Source organism: Impatiens glandulifera, chromosome 3 (assembly GCF_907164915.1).
Source record: "Impatiens glandulifera chromosome 3, dImpGla2.1, whole genome shotgun sequence".
Taxonomy (NCBI): domain Eukaryota; kingdom Viridiplantae; phylum Streptophyta; class Magnoliopsida; order Ericales; family Balsaminaceae; genus Impatiens; species Impatiens glandulifera.
The window spans coordinates 44,229,535-44,253,463 of record NC_061864.1 but is presented as its reverse complement, the minus strand read 5'-3'; the positions used below and the strand labels follow the sequence as shown (position 1 = coordinate 44,253,463).

The 23,929-nt window shown below is 36.4% G+C and overlaps 1 protein-coding gene across 1 annotated transcript; it reads left to right on the top strand.

Annotated features, from left to right (window-relative positions):
• Positions 1-17,725: 17,725 nt before the first annotated feature.
• Positions 17,726-23,099, top strand: LOC124931643 (protein PECTIC ARABINOGALACTAN SYNTHESIS-RELATED-like). Its single transcript, XM_047472158.1, has 11 exons — positions 17,726-18,101; positions 18,866-18,916; positions 19,000-19,090; positions 19,955-20,031; positions 20,600-20,688; positions 20,954-21,073; positions 21,330-21,446; positions 21,525-21,668; positions 21,749-21,872; positions 21,956-22,147; positions 22,357-23,099. Exons 1-11 carry the CDS (start codon positions 17,811-17,813, stop codon positions 22,714-22,716), a joined length of 1,656 nt encoding a protein of 551 aa, XP_047328114.1. The 5' UTR covers positions 17,726-17,810; the 3' UTR covers positions 22,717-23,099.
• Positions 23,100-23,929: the final 830 nt, after the last annotated feature.

Sequence of the window (23,929 nt, the reverse complement as noted above, 5' to 3'; positions counted from 1 at the left end):
GCTATCAGACTGCACAGGAGAGAGTGGAGCAGAGTAACAGACAGCTAGTTGATCATGGTTAGACGTATGCTAACTTCAAACAGTTGCTGAATCGAGGCATTAGACGTGCTCCATTAGACTACCAAGTCTAATGAGAGTTAGACGTCAACGTCTAATAGCATGTTCCATTAATCCACCAACTCTAATGGAATTAGACTGCCAAGTTTAACTATATATATACTTCAGACTAATCTGAAGGAGTTAGACTTGCACGTCTAATTTTACATCGCATTAGACCACCAAGTCTAATGGAGTTAGACTGCCAAGTCTAACTTTACATCTCATTAGACCACCAAGTCTAATGGAGTTAGACTGCCAAGTCTAACTTTACATCCCATTAGACCACCAAGTCTAATGGAATTAGATTGCCAAGTCTAACATTACATCCCATTAGACAACCAAGTCTTATGGAGTTAGACTGTCTAGTCTAACTTTTTTTTTGGGGGGGGGGGAATACTGTTAAGTCTAACTTTACATCCCATTAGACCACCAAGTCTAATAGAGTTAGACTGCCAATTCTAAATTTACATCCCATTAGACCACCAAGTCTAATGGAGTTAGACTTCCAAGTCTAACTTTACATCCTATTAGACCACCAAGTCTAATGGAGTTAGACTGCCAAGTCGAACTTTACATCCCATTAGACCACCATGTCTAATGGAGTTAGACTACCAAGTCAAACTTTACATCCCATTAGACTACCATGTCTAATGGAGTTAGTCTGCCAAGTCTAACTTTACATCCCATTAGACTGCACGTCTAACTTTGTGTCTGCTAGACGGCACGTCGAATTTCGTGCATGTTAGACGACACATCTAACTACGTGCCTATTAGACAACATGTCTAACTTCGTGCACTGACTTTGAGACGTCTCCTCGTGTGCGTTAACTTTGAGATGTGCCTGCAAATTAATAAAACTCTATTTATTAATTTTGTATCTGGTGAGATTCGAACGTAGGTCACTCGTGTGACAGGCTAGTGTATTTACCACTACACCACATACGATGTTGATATCTAAATATATATTTATATATTTGATATAACTAAGAGTTATTGAACTTAATTTTATCCATTTATTATCAAAAACTATTACGACAGTCATTAAAATAAAGATTGTTAACTTATTTTAAATCAATTAAAAATCTTAACCCAACAACCTTTAAATAGAAGACAGGTACCAACGATCGAATCTTCTGCATTGAAACGTGACAAGCACACATTGGAAAGCCTCCATAGTACACGAGTACAGCAGGCTCTCTGCATAGGGATCATGGCCGTACCGAACTAGTAGTGCGTCGGATATTCTTCTAGAATTGTCCTGCAAGGAAAAAGTAGTGGAAAGAATATTTACTTACGTTACATTCATTCATTGGATGCAACTGGTTGTCGTACTGATCTGCACGGATCAGTGGAGCAGGAGTAGCTTACAACTAGTTGATCGTGGGTAGACGGATGCTAACTTCAAACAACTGCTGAAGAGAGGCATTACACGTGCTCCATTAGACTTCCAAGTCTAATAAAGTTAGACGCCCTATGTCTAATAACGAGATCCATTAAACCACCAAGTCTAATGGAGGTAGACGGCACGTCTAACTAAGTGTCACTTCAAACTAGTCTAAAGGAGTTAGACGTCGGCGTCTAACTTTCATCTGTTAGACTGCACGTCTAACTACGTTTGTGTTAGATTGCACGTCTAACTACGTATCTGTTAGACTACACGTTTAACTACGTTTCTGTTAGACTGTACGTCTAACTATGTATCTGTTAGACAGCACGTCTAACTACGTATCTATTAGACTACACGTCTAACTACGTTTCTGTTAGACTACATGTCTAACTACGTATCTGTTAGATTCGCGTCTAACTACGTTTCTGTTAGACTGCACGTCTAACTACGTATCTGTTAGACTATATGTCTAACTACGTTTTTGTTAGACTGCACGTCTAACTACGTATTTGTTAGACTACACGTCTAACTACGTATCTATTAGACTGCACGTCTAACTACGTATCTATTAGACTGCACGTCTAACTACGTATCTGTTAGACTGCACGTCTAACTACGTATCTGTTAGACTATACGTCTAACTACGTTTCTGTTAGACTGCACGTCTAACTACGTTTCTGTTAGACTGCACGTCTAACTACGTATCTATATTACTGCACGTCTAACTACGTATATGTTAGACTACACGTCTAACTACGTATCTGTTAGAGTATACGTCTAACTACGTATCTGTTAGACTGTACGTCTAACTACGTATTTGTTAGACTACACGTCTAACTACGTATCTGTTACACTGCACGTCTAACTATGTATCTGTTAGACTGCACGTCTAACTACCAGCACGTCTAATAGACATGTTTCAACCCAGGTCTAACTTAGTATATTTTTGATGCACCTACACAAAAACAATTAGACGACTTAGTTTTATTCTTAATTTAAGTTTTACTAATACATCATTATTATTTTCTGTTTTTTTGGGAAGAGTCAAAATCGAAGATTTTATGGAAAACATTCGCAATTACCTCTTCCCAACACTTAAAATTATTTTTTGTTTTTTGGAATGAATCAAAACCGAATGTTTTATGGAAAACCTTCGCAATTACCCCTTCCTTTTTTTGGAAGAGTCAAAACTGAAGGTATTTTTAAAAAACCTCGTAAATACCCCCAACTAAAACGCTTAGAATTTTTTAATTTTTGGGGAGAGAAACCCGAAAGTTTTATGAAAACCTTTTGATGAAAAATCATATCACCGAAGGTTTTACATACCTCTTGAAATCTATTTTTAATCACGAAAGGTTCTTCCTCTCAGGACCAATACCGAGAGTTGTGTAAAACTCTCAGTAAAATATGTCGGTAAAATCCCCCTTTTCACTAATGTTGTCAAACCCTATTTGTTGATAAATATCAAAAACCTTGCCTATTGATAAGTACTTGAGATCATTCATACATGATCCACCCAAACCCTATTTATTGATAGGTACGAGAAATCGTTCATACACGATTTTGAAAAACTTCTAATTTTTAATAGATACTCAAGCCTTGTATGTCGACAAGCACAAAGATCATTCGTACATGATCCATTAAAAATCTTGTATGTCGACAAGTGCATAGAACATTCATACATGATCTACCAAAACATATTTGTCAATAGGTACGAGACATCGTTTATACATGATTATGTTTAAACTCCTATTTTTAATAGATACCCAAGCATTATCTGTCGACAAGCATAAAGATCATTTGTATATGATCTGTTCTTGTCTGTCGATAACTACATAGATCATTCCTACATGATCCGCCAAAACTCTATTTGTCTATAGGTACGAGACATTGTTTATACACGTATCTATTTAAACTCATATTTATTAGTAGATAGACAAGCCTTGTATGGAGACAAGCACAAAGATCATTTGTATATGATTTGTTAAAAATATTATTTATCGACAAGTGCATAGATCATTCGTACATGATCTGCCAAAACTCTATTTGTCGATAGGTACGAGACATTGTTTATACACAATTCCGGCACAAACTCCTAAACCCTATCACTCGAGAGGTAGCAAGCCTTGTTTGTCGACAAGCACATAGATTATTCATACATGAACCATTAAAAATCTTTCCTATCGACAAAAAATTTGAGATCATTCGTACGTGATCCAATCAAACCCTATCTCACGATGGGTATCTCAACTACTATTTGTTAATAGGTATGATAGGATCGGCTTTATCGATAGAGACGAGGGTCTGGCTAAGGATGAAGGATTATGAAAAACACTTTGAAAGAAATCATGTTAGGGATTTAATTCGCTTTCTATTCTACGCAAACTTGTGTAAACACTTGAAACTGATTCAAGGCGGAATTATTTACTTGGGTTTGAAGTACAAGATGAAATATGAAAAGATGATAGAAATGAAGAACACAGCAGTTTGTTTATGGATGTTCGGAGAAACTCTCCTACGTCACCCCTTTTTCCAACCATCGGAAGTATTCACTATAATATGATTCGAATCAAATACAGTTTATATACACACTTAGCTCACTATTGAACAGAACATTTTATGTTCAATTACAAGATGAAGAATATCACTCAGCTAAAGGTGTTTTGATTCTAGCTCTCTCTTGATTCACACACAGTACAATCAGAAAGAAGCTTTACAGTATTAATATTCAAAGGCTTGAATTCTCTCAAGATTGGCAAGTTAGTAAGGTTGGCAGTTGTGCTTGTTAAGGCAGATTGTCCGTTGTCCTTAAGATTTGTTAAATACTGATCATGAGCTAACGGTCGAATCTTCAAGAATGACACGTGTCACTCTTCCATTGGAAAGCCTCCATTGTACACAACAGGTTCTGAGAACAAGGATCGTGGTTGTACATCACTGGTAGTGCGCTGAATATTCCTTCAGTTATGTACCTGCAAAACAAGTAATATGAGGAAAATTTTCTTACGTAGCATTCCTTGGTTGGATGCATATAGCTGTTGTACTAATCTTCACTAGAAAGTGGAGCAGAAGTAGGTTACAGCTATAGCACGTGGGTAGGTGAAATGCTTGATTCAAGCGTACTGCTTAAACTGAGCATTAGACGTATTTCAGTTAGACGGATTGTGAAAATCAGTATAATGAAATAACACATCTCCTTCTAAAAGAAAAACGTCTATTAGACCGCCTGGTCTAATAGAATTAGACTCGCGTCTAATTACAATAACCATTAGACTGCACGTCTAACTCCATTGAGTTAGACTGCACGTCTAATTCCAGTTCTACCTCAGACTTGTCTGAAGGAGTTAGACGCGCGTATAACTTTCACTAATTAGACTACACGTCTAATTATCCAATAACCATTGGACTGCACGTCTAACTCCACTGAGTTAGACTGCACGTCTAATTTCGGTTCTACCTCAGACTTGTCTGAAGGAGTTAGACGCACGTCTAACTTTCACATTCTATTAGATCGCACGTCTAACTCCACTGAGTTTGACTGTACGTCTAATTCCGCATAAATTAGACTACCCGTCTAATTACAAACATATTAGACTTACGTCTAATTCCGTGTATTCATTAGACTTACGTCTAATTCTTTACATTCATTAGACTACACGTCTAACTCCGATGAGTTAAAATGTACGTCTAATTCTATGCATTAGACTTATGTTTAATTCTATGCATTAGACTTACGTCTAATTCCGTGTATCTATTAGACCATCCGTCTAATTACACGTCTATTAGACTACACGTCTAACTTCGATGAATTAGACTATAAGTCTAATTTTATGCATTAAAGCCAAAATCGGTCTAATGACCCTCATTAGATCTAAGTCTTATGACATATTGTTTCAATACACCTGTATTAAAACTCATAAGTTATTTCATCATCAAAATCTTAGTGGTTAAATTATTTCAATATTTAGTCAAAATAATTTGACCCAACAATTTCCCCCTTTTTGATGAAGAAATTGCAAACCTACATACATATATCAAAACATGCATTCATCATATAAATAAATAAAAACCTTGTTCACTTACATCATTCATCCAAAACCAATATTCGAAAAACCATCAAAGAATATTGTTCAGTAGAGTTAAATAAAGTACAAGAAGAGAGATCATTGTTCTTCCCTTTTAACTCGAGGGTCGGTTGGACTCATTTCTTGACCAGGAAGCATGTTGAAGAAGGGAGGATAGCCGCGACCACCACGAACGCCTGCATTTGATCTTCCACCGCGTTCACCACCACTGGCACGTCCACCTTGATCAACATTGGATAGCCTACTCTAGCCACCACCACTTCGACCTCCACGCTCACCACCACTTCGACCTCCACCTCTCTTGGTTGGCCTAGGATTGTCATTAGTGCTTGGAGATCGCCTGGATCTTGTGCCAGTTGACACACCATCATTTCTTCTATTTGACTCTCCTTGAACTAGTCGAGGTTGAGCACCTTCAGCATTGGCCATTGCATTCTCCTTTGCTTGAAACTTCCTAGCAATGGAGTCAGCAAATTCCTGACATTTATTATCATTCCTGCTCAAACATCCCTGAATTTCCACCATCTGATTCTTCACCAGACTGAATTCTTCCAAGGTTTCTTTGTGGCGTTCATCATTGAATTGTCTTTCAATATCAAAGAATTCGGTTTGACAATTGACAAGTTGTTTTTCAAACTTTGAGAAGTTTACATTGGCGATATGAGTCTCATATGTGTTCTTCTTCAAAGTGTTATCCAGCTCAGTGAGAACCGTGAAAATCTTGTTAAAGTTCTCTCTCTCTCCTTCCTTTGAGATCATGGCGTGAGACATGGTCTTCTGAATCGATGAGAGCATAGACCTCATAGATCTTAACACTTTGTTTCCTCCGGAAGATGACTCTTCATGAGACGAGATTTCTTCGGATTCCGCTGCCATGCTTTGAATAGGCTCAAAGTTTGTATGAATCTGCAAGGATTTCTCCGGCTGATTCATTTCGGCATTTCTAGCAGCTTCTTCTCGCTCTTCTTCTTCAAGTTCTTCTTCAGCTCTTTGAAATCTCTCAAGCAGATTTCCAGAGTAGTGAATAGGATTTTTGAGGTTTTCGTAAACATTTCCCACAATGGTGTCGAGAAATAGACGGGGCTTCACAAAAGTTGCTTGCTGATCCTATTCCTCCTCAAATGAGGAACTTTCTTCTTCATCGACCTTCTCTTTAGAGGGTTCCCCCTCAGTTCTGGCAGTTTCTGGATGAGTATCCTCGGCTAATTTCTCTTGAACAACCTCTGTTCTCGCAACAGGGGTTAACAACTCATTTTCTTCAATAGGAGCTTTAAAAGCCTCCTCAGTCACATCTTCTATGAGAACTTCTTCTTCATTTATCTCAAGAGCTTGTTCAGGCTCTTGGACAATTACATTTTCTTCTTCTTCATTCAGACATTCTTGAAAGGGTTGATCTAGAATGCGTCTCTCTTCGGCAGAAAGATTCCCGAATTAGATCAAGAGAGCAGCATCTAGCTCATCAGCATCACTATCAGCATCTGGAATATCCATAGATTCTTCTTCATTGAGAGGTTCTGCGCGAGAACAATCAGCGCCATGAATGTGTCTAGAAGCAACAGAGACATAACTGTCCAGGATATCGTTCAGCTTCTTCAATACCTTCATTTCAACATCAGCTCCTTTCACATCAGGATTGAAATTAGCTTTCCTGGCTTCGAAAATTGGAAAAAGAGCTTTTCCAAATATGCACGCTTCCACTAGATCTTTTCTCTTTAGAGCCTCACCAACTTCTGAGGTTCTTGCCCATTTCAAAACTTTCTTCTCGTTTGCCACCCTCTTCTTCCATTCTTTAGATATAGCAGCGTTTGACAAAGAATCGTTGTACTTGGAAGACAGCCTCTCCATGGACCAAGATTCATAAATTCTCAATTTCTCAGCAGTAAGAACTTTAACTTGATCTAAAATGAGGTCAACGATTCTTGTTGCCTCCGATACCTTTTCAGGAACTTGAATTGCAATAGATTTACCTTTTCCGATAACCTCTACGGGTTTTGGAGCAAGTCTTGGTTCACCGATCACGATTCCATCTGCCCGTTTTCTAGAACGCATTAGTTCGAACGCAGATTGTGGTTTCTTATAGAGCTCAACAGGAAGCTCCATATGAACAACTTTCCCAGCTACCAATGAATCTTTAGGAACTGGAATAATGGTAAGAACATCACCTTGTTCTGGTTGCGATGACTCTGTAGCACCGGCGACTACAATATCAGTTTGAACAACAAGAGACTCAATCCTGTCAACAGTTTCATCATTTGGACCGGCTGACTCAACAGCAGGACCTTCAGCAGATTCTCTCAAGGGAGAGAATATAGATTCAGCTTGTTCCACTACAGGAACGTCAAATTTAGGCACATCAGCCAAAGATTTATAAGACTTCACCTTTGCAGATTTAGACGCTCGGGGCGCCCTTGTCTTCTTCTCCTTTGAGGCACAAGACCTCGAAGGTTTCCTCAAAAAGGTTGAGGGAGTGGATAATGATGACATTGGAGTTGCATCAAGAACGCCTAGACCTTGCTTCAACTTTGAATCAACATATTCAGAGTCCTTCTTGTTTCAACTTTTTAGACTGGAGGAACTAGCCTCCGATTCATTCACCGTTTTGGTTCTCTTTGTCCCTGTTGACAGAACAGAAGCAGAGGGCTTGGACCGGGTAGATGGTTTCCACCAGTCTGGTAACTTGAAGCACCAGATACAGATTCAAGGTTGCTCTTCAACCTCGTCAGCGTGCTAGCCACTGTAAGAGCAGTAAATACTTGTAGAGAATTGATCTGCACCGGTTCTCCAACAGGAACCCCCAAATGCTTCAACAGATGACTCAGTTGAGCCGCATATGTTATACTTTCCTTGTTCGTTTGACAAATAGAATAGCACAAGTTCTGGAAGAGGGTATGAGCCCAGTTTACCTGGATTCCCTTTGAGATAGCACACATATAGTCAAAACGTTCTTGACTATAGAGATTGAAGGAACCAGCTTTCCCTTGTAGCGCCTTCGCCACCACATCGTTCAGAAGAATGAAATGTGGTTTGAATACCTTCTTGAATCCATTCACATGGATCTTCGAACCGTCTGCAGAAAAGGTTGTCTTCATCTCCTCCATGATTTCTGAAGAGAGAAATAAGTCGAATAGATGACCCTCCATTGGAAGTTCAAAGAACTTGGCATAAACTGCTTCGTCGAAAGAGAACTTCATTTCGTTGACGGTTGCTACGATGGATTCATCCACCATAGTTGTCGTTTTGAAGAATTCGCGAACTTCGTTTTCGTAGAAGATGAACGGTCTGCCTAGATACTTCCTTAACCCAGAATATTCTAGGGTTTGGAACATCTTCACCACCTCCGGTTGATCGAACGTGTATACCGATGGAAAATCCACCTGCAAAGTACAGTGACCGAGAGTGATTTTCTTCACCATTTCGAAGGAATATGAACTGACACAGGATTTTAGAGAGATTTAGTGAGAGAAATGCACATAGAGCTAGGGTTCTTAAGAATTTTGAAGGATTGAAAGCTTTCAAATTCATGTAGTAATGTCCTTATATAGATGAAAGAGGGAAATACAGAATAACCGTCTATTCTAAGGGTATGGCCCATTAATAAATGTTAGACGTCCTTTTTCAAGAAGTCATCATTAAAAATGAGGGTATATCAGTCATTTTCTCTAAACTTGATAGACACGTGTCTTCAGGTTATTAAGAGATGACTGTTTGATATTTTGAGCGGGAAAAGCAAATAGCTCTCAACGTGGGACAACTGTCCTTGATCAGTCTAATCGGCACGTAGTTAGACGTTTTTCTTACTCCACAAATCCATATAACACAACGTCTATTAGACGGATGAGTCTATTAGATGCATACGTCTAATTCCGTGTTTATAGAAATCTGTCTAATGTTTATTAGACGTGTACGTCTAATTCCGCATAAACACCATGTGTGAGACATGTGTTGATTAGATGTGAGCATCCTTTTGCTCATGACGTAAAAACGTCTAACGTCTATTAGACGTGTTCGTCTAATCGCGTAGGTATAACACCTCAACATATAGACTTATATGTATAGATTATGAGCAAAAATACGTCTAAGTACACACTGTTTCTTTTAGACATCCTTGTCTATTTAGACCGATTAAGGATATTCGTCTAGAGAGTATATTTACTTCCAAAGTAATTTTTACCTCTCATTATGAATATAGACATTAGAGTTTAATAAACAATTGTTGTGGTCCAAAGACCAAAAACATTTTTAACAAATAAAAACATTTATTCTTCCAGAATGGCAAATGCTATTGTTGATCTTCCAAGCTGTGTACTCAGAGGAGTACTCTTCTAGATTCCTTCCTGCGATCCTCCTGCATCACCTACAAAATAAACTATTTACACATTTTGGTACCCACACTCAATTGGGTCCTCGATAAATTAGTCCCTTAGGAATCCATATTTGAGTTATTCTGATGGACTTCCCATTTTGTGTTGTGATTAATGAATAAGATTTTAACTTAGCAGATGACTTCCTGCTAGCCACTGATCCTTTAGCTTTTGAAGAAGATTTTCTTTTAAAACTCCTTGACTTAGAGTCAGGTTTTAAATTACCAGACTTATTAGCCTTTTCTAGCTTATTCTTAAGTCAGGTAACAGTTGGCGGAACATAAACTATTTCATTTTTAAAAGCAACTTCTTCATGAATAGGATCAGATTCAATATCAGTCACACTTCCTTTAACAAAACTTATTGGCTTAAGTTTGTTATTTGGTTTTGACTTTTTGCATGACAGATTAGGGTCATTGCTATCAAATCCCAATCCGGATCTAGATCTAGCAGGTTTCAACATGCTGATCTGATATTTGACAACATCACCAAATCTTGTCCATGCACTGACAACATAGTTAAGCCTTTTGTTTTTAGATGAAAGAGTTTGAATCTGTTCCTTGAGTATCTCATTCTCAGATGAGATCTCTTCAATCTTCTTTTCAAAATCATTTGACTCTTCCCTTTTAGACAGATTTGGTTTATTTAAATCTGATGAAGATTTAGTTTCATTTAGAGATTCTGCTAGCTTTCTATACTCGATGACCATGTCATCTAGTGCAGCTACCAGTTGTTCCCTTGAAAACCTTTCGGAAGAGAAATCAAATACCTCAGTCTCATGAGTTCCTTCTACATCTTCTCTGGGCATGAAGCAAGCCACGTATTCTTCATCACTTTCAATGGATGAAAAGTACGAGCCACGGCTGCTTCCTATGTTCTTTCCGTCACCAGCCATAAGAGCATTCAGCTCTTTTCCATCATCCTTGGCATCTTCACGCTTTGGCTTCCGGCATTCCGATGCATAATGACCTTTAATACCACAGTTAAAACAAATAACATTAGCTTTAGATTTTCTATTATCATTAGAATCTGAAGAGTTTGAGTTAGATTTGCTCTTCTTCATGAAGTCGCCAAACTTCTTCACAAAGAGAGACATGGCATCGATGCTCAGCTGTTGAGCTGCTATCTTCACGTCTGGAGCGGTTGGTGGCTCTTCAGCAGTCACCAGCGCCTTGGAAATGATAACGGACGTGGGTTGATCTTCTTCCATCCTACAGTTTAGCTCGAACTCATAGGCCTTGAGGTCAGCAAAGAGATCAAAGAGAGAGATCTTGTTAAGATCTTTGGATTCTCTCATCGCCATAGTCTTTATGTCCCATTCTCTTGGAAGAGCACGCATGACCTTGATAGCAAGCTCTCGGTTGTTATAGGTCTTGCCTAGGATGGACAAAGAGGAGACGATCTTGTTGAATCTGGTGTCGAAATCGTTCATTGTTTCACCAGGACGCATCTTGAAGCTGTCGAACTGTTGAGTGGCAACCATGATCTTGTTTTCCTTGGTTTGCTCGTTGCCCTCACACAGTTGAGTGAGTCTATCCCAGACCTCTTTGGTAGTGTCGCATTCGATGATGTAGTTGAACATACTGTCATCGAGAGATCTGTACAGAATATCAAGAGCCATGTTGTTGAAGTTGTTTTGCCTCTTTTCATCAGCGGTCCAGTCAGCTTTCTCTTTATCAATCTTGATAGGACCTTCTGTGACAACGCTCCACATGTCATCACGAAGAGAAGAGAGATGAGCACGAACTCTTTTCTTCCAAACAATGTAGTTTTCACGAGAGTAGGTTGGAATGGCTGTAGCACTGGCATCTTTGGGTATGGTCGACATATTTCAGGAAAGGCTTGAGAATAGAAACGGGGCTCTGATACCAATTGATAGGATCGGCTTTATCGATAGAGACGGGGTCTGGCTAAGGATGAAGGATTATGAAAAACACTTTGAAAGAAATCATGTTAGGGATTTAATTCGCTTTCTATTCTACGCAAACTTGTGTAAACACTTGAAACTGATTCAAGGCGGAATTATTTACTTGGGTTTGAAGTACAAGATGAAATATGAAAAGATAACAGAAATGAAGAACACATCAGTTTGTTTATGGATGTTCGGAGAAACTCTCCTATGTCACCCCTTTTTCCAACCATCGGAAGTATTCACTATAATATGATTCGAATCAAATACAGTTTATATACACACTTAGCTCACTATTGAACAGAACATTTTATGTTCAATTACAAGATGAAGAATATCACTCAGCTAAAGGTGTTTTGATTCTAGCTCTCTCTTGATTCACACACAGTACAATCAGAAAGAAGCTTTACAGTATAAATATTCAAAGGCTTGAATTCTCTTAAGATTGGCAAGTTCGTAAGGTTGGCAGTTGTGCTTGTTAAGGCAGATTGTCCGTTGTCCTTAAGATTTGTTAAATACTGAGCAGGAGCTAACGGTCGAATCTTCAAGAATGACACGTGGCACTCTTCCATTGGAAAGCCTCCATTGTACACAGCAGGTTCTAAGCACAAGGATCGTGGCCGTACATCACTGGTAGTGCGTCGAATATTCCATCAGGGATGTACTTGCAAAACAAGTAATATGAGGAAAATTCTCTTACGTGGCATTCCTTGGTTGGATACATATAGTTGTTGTACTAATCTTCACTAGAAAGTGGAGCAGAAGTATGGTACAGTTATAGTACGTGGGTAGGTGAAATGCTAGATTCAAGCGTACTACTTAAACTGAGCATTAGACGTATTTCAGTTAGACGGATTGTGAAAATCAGTCTAATGAAATAACACATCTCCTTCTAAAAGAAAAACGTCTATTAGACCGCCTGGTCTAATAGAATTAGACTCGCGTCTAATTACAATAACCATTAGACTACACGTCTAACTCCACTGAGTTAGACTGCATGTCTAATTCCGGTTCTACCTCAAACTTGTCTGAAGGAGTTAGACGCACGTCTAACTTTCACTAATTAGACTACACGTCTAATTATCCAATAACCATTAGACTGCACGTCTAACTCCACTGAGTTAGACTACACGTCTAATTTCGGTTCTACCTCAGACTTGTCTGAAGGAGTTAGACGCACGTCCAACTTTCACATTCTATTAGACTGCACGTCTAACTCCACTAAGTTAGACTGCACGTATAATTCCGCATAAATTATACTACCCGTCTAATTACAAACATATTAGACTTACGTCTAATTTCGTGTATTCATTAGACTTACATCTAATTCTTTACATTCATTAGACTACACGTCTAACTCCGATGAGTTAGACTGTATGTCTAATTCTATGCATTAGACTTACGTCTAATTCTATGCATTAGACTTACGTCTAATTTCGTGTAACTATTAGACCATCCGTCTAATTACACGTCTAACTCCGATGAGTTAGACTGTAAGTCTAATTTTATGCATTGAAAGCCAAAATCGGTCTAATGACCCTCATTAGATCCAAGTCTTATGACATATTGTTTCAATACACCTGTATTAAAACTCATAAGTTATTTCATCATCAAAATCTCAGTAGTTATATTATTTCAACACTTAGTCAAAATAATTTGACCCAACAAGGTACTCAAGCCTTGTCTATCGAAAAACACACAGATCATATGTACATGATCCTACAAAAACCCTGTCTCCTTATAGGTATACAAACCCTATCATTCGATAGGTATACAAACCCTATCATTCGATAGGTACACAAGTCTTGTCTCTTTATATGTATTCAAACCCTATCTCTCGATAGGTAGAAAAACCCTATATCTTGATAGGTATTCAAACTTTGTCTATCGACAAGTACAACGATCATGCGTACATAATCCATAAAAACCATATCTCTTGAATATGTGCCAAAACCCTATCATTCGATAGGTACCAAAATCCTATCACTCGATAGGTACCAAAACTCTATCACTCGATAGGTACCAAAACTTCATCTCTCGATAGATATTTCAAAATCTTATTCCTCAATAGGTTATTCTCCAAAACTCACAAACACAAAAACCTATATATTGATAGTACCGTGATCATTTATACATGATCGTCCTTAACATCACCGGTTGATAACCCTTTATGGTAGATTTGTTAACTCCCACAACAAGCTTATCTATTGAAAGTACCACGATCATATACATATGATCACCTTGAAATGTTATTTTTTAGTAACCCACATAAAAAGTTATTAAAACTTTCATGTCCCCTTTATGTCTCATTAAGTGATATAAACCTTAGTCATTTATACATGACTACCTTGAATAATCTATTGATATTCATGTTTAATAGGAGTTGATTTTAAAAAAAATGCCTATGATTATCTCTATATCATTATACTATGGATTTTATGGATACTTTGTTGAGATCTGTAAAACAAGATTTCCAAGAACCATCATTGTCAAGATGAACATTAAGGACAGATCCCTAAGCAATGCTTGTAAGCACCTCGATGAATGTTTTACACAACCACACCAGGTCACTCCAACGTCAACACACTATAGATTCCATCTTTCTAAAACACCCTCAATAAATTGGATAAGATAAACTTAGTGTTAGATGTCATACTCCAATCTGCGTTTTCAAAATTAGTTTGTTATAATCAAACTTGATTCGAGAGAGACACTCTATAAACACTAAAAATCTACATATCTAATTTATGAATTTTAAAATAATTATTTTGATTACTTTTGAATAAATAAAATCAAAATAATTAACCCAAGGCCAAAACCTAATTAAACAATTAATTGGATTAATTATTGTGATAATTAAATTCTAATTAATTAAGGATAATGGCCAAGGAAAATAAATAAAATAAATTGGGATAAATGTTGTACCCATTTTATCTCAAATTAATTTTAGAAAAATCAAGGGGAATAAAATAAATAATTTAAGATAAATGTTATATTAATTTCATACCAAATAAAGTGTCTATTTAACCCTAAAAATATACAAAATAAAATAAATTGACAAAATAAATTTTATATTTATTTTAAATATTTTGTGTATTTTAAATATTTAAAATAAAGCCAAAATGATGAAAGAAAAATCAATTTCAAATTAACCCTCAATGTTTACATAAATAAATAAAAATTAGCAATTGGGTGTAGCAGAAATTCAGGAGAATGGCTACAATAGAAACCATAGCCTTCATCCAACGCCTAGGAGATGCTTGTGCCGCCTGCTGCAATCAAAGAAGATGCACACGCGAAGTAGTAGATCGCCAAACGATTGCTCTAAACGTCGGTCTCCTCCAATGCATATGGAATTCCTACGCACTGATGGAATGCATCGCGTCCGCGTTTTCGCCCGAAATGATGTCGTTTCGTCCTTGGATCTTCATCTTCATTGCGATTCCGTATGGATAATCATCCGTAGCCATCTTTGATTTCTCAAATATGAAACATAGTTGTTTCTAGATAGTTTGACTCCATTCAAAAAGTGAAATGATCACCCTACTTCGAATATTATTTCTCCTACCTTTAGGATCGCCATGATGGCCTATAGCAGCAATTGTCCGGAAGAACAACCAAAACACCATCATGGGTATTTGACTAATTAAAATCCACGTGGTTGATCAATCGACTCTGTGAGGCTATAAATAGCCTCCCTTTTATCAATCTAAAGGCATGAACCAACCTTTTAAGCCCTCAATCCAAAGTTTCAGAAAATTCGTCATTGAAGCTCCAAGCTTCTAGATTTTTGGAAATTTAATACGAGCCCTTAAAGCTCGGATCCAAACATCCCAAAAGCTTCCTTAATGTCTAAGTAGTGTTCCATAATCCTTTGTAAACTTCCAATCACCCTCTAATTCAATCTTTTAGTTTGAAATTGAAATTTTTATATTTTAGTTTTCATAAGTTTGTATACTACATGGTTGTGGATTTCTTGATTGGAAAATGATCCTATGATCATTTATAAGCTTTTGGTTGAAGCCATGATCGATCAATCGATCTAAAAGAGAAACTCCCAAAGTTGAATTTGGAAAAATCCAAAATCGAGTTTTCTGTTCATGAGCTTTTGCTCAAGAGCAACAGACGGTAAAATATTCCAACATGTTTCTAATGATGTTGGGAATCTGTTTGGATCGTGTTTGATCTATCTCGATCATGTTTGATCAAAAAATAAATTTAAATAAATGAAAATTTTAAGTTCTTGAGTTGGTCTAAATGAATAGTTAGTGTTCATGTTTGGTACCAATCAATCATATGAAGTATAAGGAAACTAATGACAAACTCCTTACACTTCATTAAACTCTAAAAATCAAAAACCCGATTTTTGTCTTTCAAACTATTTTGAACAAATTGAACATCTCCCAGGCCGAATGATACATAAGGGATGATGTTTATAATATTCTTGGGAGCTTTATGAAGCAACCCACGCCCTTGGATCAAAGAATCCAAACTTAATCAAAATTGCAAAACTTGCAATTTTGATGTTCTTGAGGACTAATAGGTTCGACTAAAACTGAGAGGTCTAACCGAGAAATTTCAGCTAGGACTGAGAGGTTCGATCAAGGCTTTTCAACCAAGACTGAGAGGTCCGACTGAAGCTTTCAGCTAGGACCAAGTGGTCTGACTTAAGCTTTTTTACTAGGACTGAGAGGTCCAACCGAGGCTTTTCAACTAGAACCGAGAGATCCGACCGAAGTTTTTCAAAATTAGGAATGAGAATTTTAGCCTTAGGACCGGGAGGCTTTAACACCTAATCGAGAATCATGACCCCGACCGAGGGACTCATGACCTAGGACCGAGGGCTTTAGTCCTAACCAATAAAAAAACGCACACATGACCGATTACACTAGTTCTAGGGTCTGTTTGGTGGCATTTTTAATTTTCAAAATTATTTTTATAATTTTGGTACTTTAAACCATTTTATAAAAATCCCTAAAAATAGAAAATGTTTTCAAAATATTTTAACGGGTTCGAACCCAAGAACTTAGGATTAGTATCAACCTCTTATTGTCACTAGGCTAGAAGAGTGGATTAAATTAATTATTTTTATTTAAACGAAGATTTAAAAAAAAAATTAATTTGATTATAACAAATTTAAAAAATATTTAAACTTTAATTTAAATTAATTATTTTGATAATTAATATTAAACTGTTATAATTTGTTTAAAATTTTTTAAAATAATGTTTCTGACATGTAAATCAATATTAAAATTTTTCGAATCTCGAGATTTTTTGAGATTACCAATCCATTGCATGAGATTTTAAAAATTATAAATTTGAATGTAAAAAATAGTGTCTACCATAATTAAAAAAAGAATGTTTTATTTTATATAAAGGAAAATCTAAATCACAAAGGGAGGTATTCCCGGTGAAAAAGAGCATACAGCTGTTGATGAAGCGAAAGTAGCTAATATTAGTCATCATTAAATGTAATTTTGAAGAAAAACATTCCAAATTAGTTTTCGAAATATTTGATAAATTAGTTGTACAAATATATATATATATATATATAAAAGAAGTGATAAGAGAGGGAATTTGGTGAGAGAATTTGGTAAGAGAATGACTTGACATCACTTTCATTGTTTGGAAAATATAAAATTGGAAGGAAAAAAAGAAAAGAGAGAAATTATTTGATTTTTTCAGCGAATAAGATTATGCCAAGTCATTCCCTCGTCAAATTCACTCACCTAATCATTTATTTATATATATATATTATAAAAAAATTATAAATATTTTAAGTTTCTATAAAATAATGTGTGTTTATGTTTTTCCTTTAAAAAATAAAACTTAATGGGTGTGGCTTGAAGACTTGTAGCATTTATAAAAGCTGGAGCTTTGATCCGAATTGTTTGACATCACATGGAATTTCTAGTATAGTATTGGAGTACATAGAAAGACAGAAACTGGCGTACAGTCCGAAGCGAGCGATGGCGGAGCTCCGCCACTCGAGCTCTCTCGGGAGCCGAGCCGCGTCTTCTCCGATGAAGCGGGATGACGTCTCTTCCCCATTCGTTCCCGACAGACAGCCCGACAACGATGACGACGATCGTCATTCCAAAGATCGAGTCCGCTCATTATTATCCAATTTCCATTCTATGTGTCCGTACTTTGGTGAGGAGAGTAGGTTTCATCCTCACAATTCGTGGATCTCGCTTGTCTTGATATTCTTAATCCTTCTCGCTGGCTTGATTTCAATCATTTCGATCTTCAATCGGTTGGTGAGTGCACTTCGTCTTCATTCTTCGGCCAATATATGCAGGCCTCTTACACATTTATATATCTGCACATGCGTACAACTGTCCCTAGATTTTAGGTTCAAGGTTTAGAAAGTGCAAGTCTTCTTCATTAGATTTCCATGTTGTTGCTACACTGCTGAACTAATGAGTACTTATGTTGCCTGATCTGACGGTTCTTTCTTAAATTTGTGCATACAGAAAGCTTAAGATCTTTTGTTTTCAAACATTCATTTACTTCATTGACGCCAAAGGTGTTTGCTTTCTATTTGACTGAGTAATGACCATGATCTCTGTATTTATCATTTGGATTTACCTGTCAGTCGCATGAAAATGTTTCATTGTTGCCAAGTTATGGATGTTAATGAAATGATTTGTCTACATATTCTTGCAGCTAAAACTTCTAAAAAATTGTAGAATTCAGTTATATTTAACTTCATACTAACATTGGTTAGATATGGTGGTAGGTTATTCATTTGGAATAAAGCTAAGTGTGCGGACATTGGCTTGCATTGAACTGTTCACTTTATTTTTTATCTTTGCTTTGATATTACTGCATAAGGAAGTTTCACACTGATCAGATTAAGTGTATGGATAAATGGTTCTTTCTGACATCTTATTTTATCATTGACAAGATGCTAATGATGAAAGTATGTGAGACATGTCACATTAGCTGTCCAATGTTTATTAGGATATGTTGTGAGTATCTATCATGGAACTCAACATGTCATTTTTTGTTTTCTTTGCAGAATTCTCCCTACTTGTGCAGAAAAGAAGGCATTGTTCTTCGTTGCCCCGGAGTAAGTTATTTAGATTAATATTTTTATTTGTCCTGTATCTGTGTCTAACTTCTTTCATTTGTGCTGTATTTGACATTCACTAGGTTAAAGAGTCAACCTCTCTCTGGGAGAACCCTTATTCAGCCACCACTTCATGGAAGCCTTGTGCAGAGAAGCGTGTTGGTGCCATTTCAGGTAATATTAGCAATCATTGACCAGTTTTTACATTGTTCTACTAACAGGTTGTATAGAATATGAATTGATGGACTTCTTTTTGTTACTATCTTTGGTGACGATATGATTACCTATATTCTGGTTCTTGTGACTTTTAACCAAGGTTTTCATCCCTCTACCCTTAAACATTAAGCTTAGGAAGAAATCGCTCCTAGGAAGTAGTATCTCATTTCTATTTTATTAATGAATGCATGCAATTTTCTCCCCATGTCACACAATGTTAAGTCTCACTGCAAAACATTAGAATTTTGGGAGATACTTATGTGATATGAGCAGCCAATTGGGCTTGAGCTACAATTGGATTTGAAAGGGAATATAAACATTTTGCAAATGCTTAAACTTGATTTTTGTGGGGTGTCATGCTAGTTCTCCTTCACTCAAAAAAAAAAGTTCAAGATAACCCACTAGGGTAGCTCAAGTGGAAAGAGCCTTGCCTAAGAGACCAAACGTCTCAAGTTTGATTTCCACTAAGCTTAAGTTAAAGTGTATGATCATGATTGTGGAGGGTCGTGCTACCTTCCTCCTGAAAATAAACTCTAGTTTAAAAACAAACTAGCTCTAGGTAAAGGATTCTAGTTAGTATATGTGCAAATGGATATGAGTAATTCATTTTACAGGTATTACCTTTGCAGGGTTTGTATCTTGTAGCTCATTAATTTGTTTTCGGTATGTGGTGATCATTAATTGTTGCATTAATTTAGAATTGTTTAAATATTTGAAAGAAGTTTGTTCTCTCTAAAAGTTGTCATGTATGAATTCAGGCAAAATTGGCATGTATGCTAAATCAATCAAATCATTTTTAAACCACTCCTTTGTTCTCTGCAGATGTTCCACCAGAGAATGAAACAAATGGATACATATTTATACATGCCGAAGGTGGTCTAAACCAACAAAGAATAGCAGTATGTTGATTGTCTTTTAATATTTTTCAAATTAAGAATATTTTTCCTCTTTCCCTTAATGGTTTATTTAGCTGTCTACTTATTTTATTTCTGACTGTTCCCAAATCTGAAGAATATTCTTGATGCTTCCTCGTATCTACCATGGAGATGGTCATAACAAATTCAGCCAACATAGGCTGTTCAATATTTAGGGTTTAGTATTTCCCCCTGAATTTTATGTGACCTCATCTCCAATTGTATAGCTGTTTGGTGGACTAAGTAGGTCAGTTGTTAGGCTTTTATCATCGTTTCCTGTAGAAGGTTTATTTTTATTTTTATGAAATCTCATTAACTAAGCAAGCCAAAATCTTTGTCTGGCTAAAGTAGAGTGTCCTGGATAGTGAGGTCACAAGTTCAGCTTGCACGAACTTTGTTTGTTTGACTCATGAAAAGGCATGTATCCTAGTTCAACCTTGACGTGTTTTGAAACTTAATATTCTAAGTTACTTGTAAGAGATAAACCAAAACTCTTGTTTCTTTGATTCTTTGCTGGAAAGCATTGTGACTATACTCATCTGTTTGTATGCAGATCTGCAATGCTGTTGCTGTGGCCAAAATCATGAATGTCACCCTTATTTTGCCTGTCTTGAAGCAAGATCAAATCTGGAAAGATCAGACGTGAGTTTTCGTCTTGAATAGTTTCAGTATAGTTGCATTTAGCATATCTCTCACCTTCCAAGTGTCATTTATCTATTGACTGTTTCAATTCATCCTTAAAATTGGCCACAAAAAGCAATCTAGTTCCTACCAACCACGAGATGCCACGACTTAGAATAATGATTTGTCATTTCCTGTTGACTTCCTCTCTTTTCTCTTACCTTGCTCATAATGATTGTTGTGAATGCTTTTATTTTGATTACATTGTGGTTGTATTCAAGTACAGGAAGTTTGAGGACATATTTGATGTTGATCATTTCATTGACTACATGAAGGACGATGTACGAATTGTTCGTGATATTCCCGACTGGTTTACTGACAAGTCAGAATTATTCACCAGTATAAGGTGAGGATTAGTTTTTCATTGAGTACTTTCCACCTGGGGTGCAAAGTCTTTAAGACAGAATATGCAAAGTCTTCCCTAAAGTATTTGTTAGGTTGTAAATTGAGTACCCAAGCTAGTTAGGGATACAATTGGTATAATTAGATGATAGTAGGTCTTACTATTCATGAAATAATATGGTTTGATATTGAATAGAAACTTATTCTACATCTTAATATAGTGCTAAGTGTATCTGAAAAGTTTGTAATACTTATGTTAGGCGGACAGTGAAGAACATTCCGAAGTATGCTCCAGCCCAGTTCTATATTGACAATGTTTTGCCTCGGGTTAAAGAGAAGAAGATAATGGCTCTTAAACCTTTTGTTGATCGGCTTGGGTGAGTTGTGGACTCTTTTTCACACATCTGTGATATTTCTTAGTGAAAATGAACGTCTAACTGGTCATTTTTTCCCAGGTATGATAATGTTCCTCCAGAAATCAACAAGCTAAGATGCAGGGTAAATTATCATGCTCTAAAGTTCCTTCCAGAAATTGAAAGAATGGCTAACTTACTGTCATCAAGAATGAGAAACCGCACTGGCGGATCAAATCCTTACATGTAAATGATAAAATCATCTTACTTGCATGGTCACTTTTCTTTTTCTTCTGACAAAGATATCCAAATGGTTGCACAAACAGGGCTCTCCATCTTAGGTTTGAGAAGGGTATGGTTGGTCTGTCATTTTGCGATTTTGTGGGGACAAGAGAGGAGAAAGCCCAGATGGCAATGTACAGACAAAAGGAATGGCCTCGACGGTATAAGGTGCTTTAATTTTGTTTATCTGATTGGCATCCATCTCACAAAAAAAATGATTATCTTATCTATCTATCTATCTCTACCTGCAGAATGGTTCCCATCTATGGTCATTAGCACTGCAGAAGCGGAAGGAAGGTCGTTGTCCTCTCGAGCCAGGGGAAGTAGCTGTGATTCTTCGGGCAATGGGCTATCCAAAGGAAACCCAAATATATGTTGCTTCTGGACAGGTTTATGGTGGTCAGAACCGTATGGCACCTCTGAGGAATATGTTTCCAAATCTCGTAAGGCACCTAATCATTTTTTTTCTTTCTATTTCTATTTCTATTCATAGGTATTATTATAAAGATTATAATGCCAATAGAACAAACAAGACATGAATAAAATGGAGAACACACGTTGTTCATCCGGTCAAGTCTATTTTTCAAGGCTCTTCTAATCTGTTTGCGTAAATCTATCCTTGATTAGATTGAATGGGGTGATTTTGATATAGGTGACAAAGGAGGAGCTGGCGAGCAAGGAGGAGTTAGATGGGTTCAGGAAGCATGTAACTAGCTTAGCAGCTCTGGATTTTTTGGTTTGCTTGAAATCAGACGTGTTTGTGATGACACATGGTGGAAACTTTGCGAAACTGATAATTGGTTTTCGAAGGTACATGGGACACAGGCAAAAATCTATAAAACCGGATAAAGGGCTGATGTCCAAATCTTTAGGGGACCCTTACATGGGTTGGGCGACCTTTGTAGAAGATGTGGTTGTTACTCACCAGACTCGAACAGGATTGCCTGAAGAAACTTTCCCCAACTATGATCTATGGGAGAATCCACTTACTCCCTGCATGTGCAGAGGATGATGATGAATTTTGGAGATGATAATACTACTCTAGTGTGTGTATTGGTTGAGAATCTTATCGAAAACTGTCAAATGGAATCCTCCATTCGACTTCATGTCAATTGAAGATGATGAATCTCACGAAAGAAAGACAACAAACATTAATGCGGCTGGCTGGGATGGCTAGTCAGGAAATTTGACTGTTACAGATATAGGCTTTGAGAGTTCTTAATATATTTTTTTCTTGCAGGGATAGTTGCAACTTTGTATCATTATTAACAACATTAGTTTTTGTTTTTTTTTTTAATTTTTATTTTACTGCAACATCATCAATTAAAGTCAGTTGTTTGTAAATAGCAACTCACTAATTAATCTTGGGTTATTTTCACTTCACTTGGTTCACCCCTAGCTGTTATTACTTCTGTATTAGTTACGAGGGATTGCTGTGTTTTGCTGAAAACCTCTCATTTGCTTTACTTGTCCGTTTATACTTACTTATCTCATTTGCTTTACTTGTCCGTTTATACTTACTTACATCATGATGCGCAAGTAGGGGTGAGCAAATGGGTAAAACTAATCTGTTTTGTCCGATCCGTATTAAATTCAAACTAAGTTTATTCAATCTGGAATCTAAATCATTTTACTAATTAATACGGATTGGATTGAAAATGGTTTGGATAATCCAAACTAAAAAATATTTATATATATCAGCTAAATTAGTCAACAATTTTTTTTTAAAATTTTTAAATTTTTTTTTTTTTAAATTCGAAGCTTTTATTATTATTAAATTTGAATCTGAAAAAAATAATAAAAAAATAATAAAATTATAAATAAATATCGTTGTCAAATGATAATAAGTAAAATATATATTATATTGAGATGAAATTTAATTTAAAGAAAATTAATTAAAAAATATATTTTTATTTAGATAGTTTGGATAATTTAGATAATCTTAATTCAATCCGATTTAATTAAATCCGAACTCAATTCAATCCGATCTCAGTCCAATCCAAAATATCCAATCCGAATAAGTATTTAGGAATCGGATTGGATTGAATTTCGGATTAAACCACCCAATGCTCATCTCTATGCGCAAGATAAGCCAAATGTTTTTTTTAATAACTTTAAGTTGTTTGATTAGTTTATAATTAATTTTTATTGATTAGTTTCTGGTGAAGATAGAAAGGAATATTACCATTCCTTATTATGTTTGCTTTCTCTTCCTAGTCATACAA